Source organism: Galeopterus variegatus, unplaced genomic scaffold (genome assembly GCF_000696425.1).
Source record: "Galeopterus variegatus unplaced genomic scaffold, G_variegatus-3.0.2 Scaffold3750, whole genome shotgun sequence".
Lineage (NCBI taxonomy): Eukaryota > Metazoa > Chordata > Mammalia > Dermoptera > Cynocephalidae > Galeopterus > Galeopterus variegatus.
This window is the reverse complement of record NW_007729861.1, coordinates 207,703-215,137: the sequence shown is the minus strand read 5'-3', so window position 1 is coordinate 215,137 and position 7,435 is coordinate 207,703. Positions and strand designations below refer to the sequence as shown.

Here is a 7,435-nt window from a genome sequence, read left to right as displayed (position 1 = left end):
AAAGCTTCCAGTAGAGCAGAAGGAAGAAAGAGGATACCGATTTTCTTGATACAAAGGCACGTGCTAGGCACATTGACTTTGGGTATTTCTTTACTTAATTTAAAATGGTTCTGGTCCAGAGTCTGATGAAGTTTTTGATTGATTTGCTGTAGAGATTTTGATGAAAAAGCATTTGTCACTATTCTTTGGCATTATATTGTGCACTTTGAATATATATAGATTTATAGTTAGAATTTGAGAAAGTATGTGTGCTTTGAATGTAAAAATTCTTATCAAACAAAATTATAAAATCTTTAATTTTAATCAGAAAGTCTTACAAATTCTGTAGTTTAAGCAAAATTATTCATTGTTATCTGTCTAGCATATATGACTCATTATTTCTATTCCTGGGTCCTCTTGGACAAGATTCAACTAAAAGAAGACTGGCTTTTACATGTTTTTGGTATAACTCATTTCTTCATGTTTAGGCTAGAAATAAAAGGTAGGAACTAATGGGAGAGAATTATTCCATGTTAAAGCCCAAGTAATCTTTTTCTATGCATGAGTTACTCTGCAATAAGTCTCTGTGCGTGGGTGTGGACATATGTGTGTTTATTAATATTTTCCACATAGCGGCATCATATTCACTAAATATACCTATAGCCTAATCTTGACTTGGGTAATACTTTTTTCCTATACAAATTACAAGCAAGGTGAACTGTTCCCTGACCATTAATCACATGCATGCTTTGCTCAAAGTTTGGGGCCGTTTACCTCAGAGTCAGTGGTTATGGCCTACCCACGTTGTTCTTTACATAACTGCCAACTCACACCCCAGGATAAAAACCACAGCTACACAGGAGGCAATTGGTTACTGCAGAAAATATATTCATACAATAAAGATAAAATTTCATTCTCCACCTCCCTGCCTTCCTTCAGAAGGGTCTGTTTCCCATAAAATAAGCTCATTGATGCCTGATTTTTTAACTACTGCCAGCAGAGGTGGGAGAACTTGGAGTAGTAGGTAAACCATTCTGCTTACAGCCCAAATACTTCAAAAAATGAATCTATATTTGATCACTTAGTGGCAGACTTAGCATATGTTTAGGGAACCAGCAAAACACAGGCAATAGAATTGAAACAAAAGATATATAATTAAAAACTTTAAACACTAAAAAACTTTCTAAAGTAGTCACAGAAAAAAATCATCTGAATTACTTACCCTTGTTTCAGGGTTTAATTTTTTAAATGCAAATAAGTAAAAACAAGGTCTATCATAATCATCTTAGAGAGTAGTTCCTCTAAAGGTCATACCTAAGGCCTGCCAAAGAAATCAAGCTTTTTAAGACAGTTGAAGGTAAGCGAGATATAACTGGCCCCACTTTTAACACTGGAAGAATTATTATTATTATTATTTTTTTCCTTTTTGTCTCTTTTTACTGACCGGTAACGGGATCGCAACCCTCAGTGTCTTCAGGGTTTAATTTTTTAAATGCAAATAAGTAAAAACAAGGTCTATCATAATCATCTTAGACAGTAGTTCCTCTAAAGGTCATACCTAAGGCTTGCCAAAGAAATCAAGCTTTTTAAGACAGTTGAAGGTAAGCGAGATATAACTGGCCCCACTTTTAACACTGGAAGAATTATTATTATTATTTTTTTTTTCCTTTTTGTCTCTTTTTACTGACCGGTAACGGGATTGCAACCCTCAGTGTCGCGCCCACACCGCGCTCAGCCAGTGAGCGGGAACCGGTCTCCACATGGGATCCGAACCCTCGGCGGGAGCGCCGCTGCGCTCCCAAGTGGCGCACTCTCCAGTGCACCACCGGGCCAGCCCAGGAAGAATTATTTTTTTTAAACACCCAGATTAGTGTATTTGTTTATCTGTCAAGAAAGGGAAAATAATTTTATTTTAAAAGATGATCAGAAATGAAAAGCAACTTTAAGGGATAATTACAAAATATACCTGTTGTGCATTGCAAAAGAAAACAGAGAGATTACAAATTTCATCTCCATAGACTAAAAATCTCACATGAAATTTGTGTAATCAGTGACATACAACTGAATGTGAAAAAACACACAAGTGAATAAGGCTTATTATTACTTAGAGATCTCTTTTTTAACTGTTCACAGATTGCTTACAAAACCTTGTAATTCAGCACAGGAAAAACTAACACAAGTGGAAAGAATTTTGAATGAGGTGACTTTCACAGAATTTTCATTTTAGGAAGTACTGGAATACATTAGAAGTCAAAATTTAATCCAACCTATTAAAATAATACAGATAATTTTGTAAGTAGACATTTGCTTTTGTTAGCAAATATCTCCAGTGCTACATGGGACAGATGATAGTTCAGCTCCTTATGAATGAACTACTTAAATTAATTTTTAGTAAGTAGGTCATAACATCTGTCCTATTCTAATACTTTTCTTTCTTGCTAGTACAGCATTTTTATCTTTGTTTGCTGTTTTTGTTTCTTTGTTTTCTTTGTTTTCAATAGAGGGGAAAGGAAGAAAGAGTCAACTCCAATATCACGGAAGTATCACAGCATCACTATGAAAAGAACATTCTCCCATACAGGAAATAAACCATAATTTTTATGACCCATTGAAGCTTAACTTCATAAGAAATTTTCACCATTGCAAATGTTAGTCTCCTTTATAGTATGCATTTTATTAGTTTTGCTGCATTTTTTAACAAAATTGTACTTACTTGTCTGCCTTGAATGATAGTATGCCTATTTTTTCCTTGATAGTCCACTACTCCCACATAATCCAAGTAAAGATCTATCCAGTAAACCAATTTGTTGACTAGGTCTAGTGCCAGTGCAGCTGGCTGCTCTGTCTTTGAATCAATTATCCTTGTTCTGTTCATGCCATCCATGTCACATCTCTCCACTTTGGCGACATTCCCGTAGTCAGTAAAGAAAAGTTTTCTGTTGAAAGAAAACTAAATGTTAAAATGGAGGAGGGAAAAAGCATATTTAATGGAGCCATCTGTAAAAAACAGAACTTTTCCTTCTAATTTATTTCAGTGATTGCATCTGTTAGCTTCCCATAACCATTTCCATATAATATCACTCATAAACAGAGAAATCTGCTAATGAATATTGCAGGGCATAAGGGAGCAGGTTAACCAACAACTGTAAAATTCCACAAAACGAATGATTATGGTGGGTTTATTTTTGTATTAGCAGAAATGTTTCTTTAAGCCTCATAGAGCTTATGCATATCCACCACATTGGGCGTAAGCTTCAGAAGTGAGCCAAGTCACCAGGCCAGGGCACGTGAGCTGTAAGACTTTATCTTCAACCTGCTTTTCAAATTGCTTGGTAATGTTTGTCTCCTATAAAAGCTATTATGTGGAGCTCAATGATGCTATGAGTGGTAGAGAATAGCAAACCTGGAATGGAATTAAGCAGATGGAAAAGCAAATGTGCTGTGTGTAGCAATGGAAATAAAACATAAATAATCCCTCACCCAATCCTATCCCAAATTCTACCAAATATTCCCAAATGACAAAATTCTATAAAGGAAATGCAGGCCATTTCTCCTCATTTGCTCTTAATATATTTTGAAGAAAAGGCTAAAAAGGAATGTTGACCTCCGAGATGACAAATCCTTCCATGCAGGACTAACGGTGCCTGTCAAAGGTTTTAAATGTGCCCGCAACACTTTTGTGTCTGATATTTGATTTAGTATTCACTATGTTTACTAAACACAAATCAATTTCAATTAACCTGACTATATTTAACAAGACTACCCACTCATGAGACTAAATTACATTTGTAAATAGAAGACCATCTTGCCTTGACTTAAATACAATCTCAAGAATAATCCGATTTACAGTGACTGAGCAATATTAAGATTACCTACAGCATAGAATATTTGATTTCACAAAGTTAGTGAATTAGTTTTTAGTTACTTTCCTCACTATTCCTGCATTATGTAATAGTATGGGGGTATCTTTCAAGTTAAAAGGTATTATTTAAACTTTAATTTTAACTTAGTTCTTTCTGCTGTGGGAGGCTTTGACTAATTTTTAAACATTAATGCATACTGTTATGTGATAGTGCGAGTGAGATTTTATTATAAGTATATATTTCCCCAAATGTTCTCGGGAGATAAATTAATCACAAAAAGTTAAAAATGGTTTTTCAAATGGCATTCCATTCAGGTGAAGAGCTTTCTATTCTAATGAAGAATAAATAAAAGGGCATACGGTGCCATGTTTTATTGTCACGCTCAAACCCCTGCCTGGCGTGCTCTCTCCAGTGCTGACTTGCGATGGCTCTCTCACTCTCTCTCTGTCTCTCTCTCTCTTTTCCTGCTTCTTCCATCCTGCATCTCTGCTTTCTTCAATTGCAAATCACTCTGTTCATAGCTAAGTTTCTGTAGTTTAGTCTCTGTAAGGAGTACCCAGTTTCTCTCCTTACTGTAGAACAGTGCCCACTATTCTTGTCACAGGAAGCTCCCTTTCTCACCCATGCCATAATGCCTCTCCTTTTATATTTTCCTTTCTGGACTGGTTCATTTCAAGGAGATGAGGAAGAAATGATATGCAGGTAGTTTGGTTTGGGGCATGGAGAGATGGAGGTTCTGGCATCCTATGTAACCTCTGATATACAGAGACTTTATATAGATAGTAATATGAAGCAGGCAATTGCAATTGTCTACATGGTGTTTAAGAGGAAAGATGAGTCTGGAGACAGAGATTTCTCTGAAGTCATCTTGAGATGACTTAATTGGGTGTGATACCAAAAGAAAAAAAAATAGAAGAGTGCCAAGATAAGAACCTATAGCACACTACTAGAGAAATAGGATCAAAGGAGATAAGAGGTTAGATGAGATCAGAGGTTAGAGATAACACAGACTTTCCTAGAGGTCTGAAAGAGAAAAGTTCCAGTATAAAGGATTAGAGTGGCTGGCTGTATCAATCACTTCACAAAGTAAAAAAAAAAAGGATATAGATTAAGGGGATGTCATTGAATTTGATATGCATTAAAGTACTAGTAATTTTTGGCACTTCTGTTTGAGAAGTTTAGTTATGGAGGAAGAGTGACCCAGCTGATGATGAAGATCAGGAAATCTAAATTATTGTTCCAAGAAGTTTTTCAGTTATATTCGCCTTTTATTGCAAGAATGATGAAAGTGATTCTCATATTTATTCTAGGTCATAATAAAATTGGTTGAGCTTCCTCCGCAGCAGTCATTGAAGAGCAGCAAACATGGTTCTTGCTACCCCATGGCCATGGGCCTCAATAAGGACTACAGGTGACCAAGACCCTGAGCAAGCCTAGGGACAGCCACCACTGTGGGCACCTCACCAAATATACAAAGTTCGTGCGGGACTTGATCCGAGGGGGTGTGTGGCTTTGCCCCTATACAAGCTCCATGACATGGAGCTGCTCAAGGTCTTCAAGAAAAAGCTCATCAAGAAGAGCATGGGGACACACGTTCTCACCAAGAGGAGGCTACAGGAGCTGAGCAATGTCCTGGCTGCCATGAGGAAAGTAGCTGCCAAGGGGAAATGAGCTCCCTGTTTCCTCTGTGCAGAATAAAACCTTCACAGAAAAAGCAAAACAAAACTAGTTGAGGAAACTCTGTCTGAATAACTTTCAGCCAAGTATGAAAAAAATGTGTAAATATATAACCCACCAAAATGTTGCTTTTTTAATGGAAATACAAAGTCAAAAAAACAGGAGGACTTTGGGTATGTGAAGTGGCACTGAGGTAGAAGAGTAAAGAAATCCTTGTACTCCCAGCACATAGTAGAATAACTAGTGCCCAGAAGAGACTTAAAAGTTGTTCTTTACACTAAATTGGGCCTTCCCAGACTTCAGAATCCTGCTATGATGAGCTCCGTTCACTTTGAAATTCTCAAGGGTGACAGCACCATGATCAGAGAGTTGCAGTCATTGACTACCTATAGTCACATGATTATGTAGATGTTTCTTTGCTTGTTTTTATTGTGTTCAATTTTGGTTTAAAATTTCCTGTTACAGAGAAATGCTTCATTCCTAAGGAATTCTTTAATTGAGGCATAGCTGTATTACAATTGGTAAACACAAGCTAAGGTTTTAATTATCTATAATCTAACTAAACATCTTGTGATACGTGATGCTGGGTTGAAAAATCACTCTTTTCTTTCCTATAAAATATTTGTCCAAACCTTAGAAAAAGTAAATCATACTCTGCAAACCCCATTATCTTATTGATCATTGTAATTTCCCTGTGAAGTAGAGGTAGCAGATTATTTTTATTTTAGAGTTGAAAAAGGTTCAAAGTCTATGGTTAGCCATTGGATGTCATGTCTTTTTTTTAAACTCAATCTTTTGAAAAAATTACAAACTTACAGAAAAGTTGTAAAAAAAAGAAATAGTAGAATGAATGCCTATCCCTTTACCTAGATTCATCCATTCTTGTCATTTTGTTCCATTTGGCTACTTTACGTACTCTCTGAACCATGTGAGTATAAATTGCAGACATCATGACCCTTTACACCTAAATTCTTCCACTTGCATCTCCTAAGGTCAAGGTCATTCTCTTGCATAATCACAACACATCTATCATAATCAGTACTTTTAACATACTGTATACAGTCCTTATGTATTCTAGTATACAATATACAGTCCTTATCCAATTTCTTCATGTTGATCAATAATGTTCTTTACAGTAAATTTCTTTTTCTGATTCAGAATACAGTCTAGCATTATACACTGCATTTGTCTTTTCTCTCTAGACTCCTTTAATCTTGAACAGTTTTCCAGCCTTCCTTTGTTGTTTGTGATGTTAGCATTTCTAAAGGGAATATGGAAGTTGTTTTGTAGATATTTCAATTTGGAATTTGCCTGATTTTTCTCATAATTAGATTGTGATATGCCTCTAGAACAGAAATGCAATGGTTTTGCACTTTATTGTTACTGTGCCTAGGACTTAGAAACAATGAGGAAGCCTGTGATTCACCCCAGAAGTTGCATGAAAATGGAGTACAAATGGTTTGGGATCCCATTTATTCCATCTTATTCATTGTTTCCTGAACACTTAACTCTCAACTTTCAGGGTCCGCAGTATCTCTTCCCACCAACAACCAAGTGTCCTATGGTGTTTCCAATATAGCACAGCCCAGGAACCCCAGGATAGTACTCTGCCTGTCAAATTCATGGTGGATGGTAGAGAACAGTCCCAATTCTGCCCTAAGCCCCATTTACTCAGGATTGCAATAGTGACATTTCTTCTCTCCCTATTCTTACCTGTGGTATCGATTATTTTTAATTATGCATATTTTTTGAAAGGTCATTCCATTCAGTTCTCACTAACATGGAAATTAAAATAAAACAATATGCTAACTACTGTTTCTATTTCTAATGTGTTTAACTATTAGCTCATAAAGAAAAAAAAACATTTCTTTCAAATTTTCAATTATTCATCCTGTTTATTATTCTTTTTTTTTTTT

General features: G+C 36.0%; 1 protein-coding gene across 1 annotated transcript in view; it reads right to left on the bottom strand.

The window, feature by feature from the left end:
* Positions 1 to 7,435, bottom strand: part of LOC103601483 (low-density lipoprotein receptor-related protein 1B-like) — a gene marked incomplete at its 3' end in the record, with an annotated part of 205,690 nt that overhangs the window by 1,468 nt on the left and 196,787 nt on the right. The window contains exon 7 of the mRNA XM_008585897.1: positions 2,693 to 2,915. Coding sequence (XP_008584119.1) covers positions 2,693 to 2,915 — 223 coding nt within the window. The remainder of the gene's footprint in view (positions 1 to 2,692; positions 2,916 to 7,435) is intronic.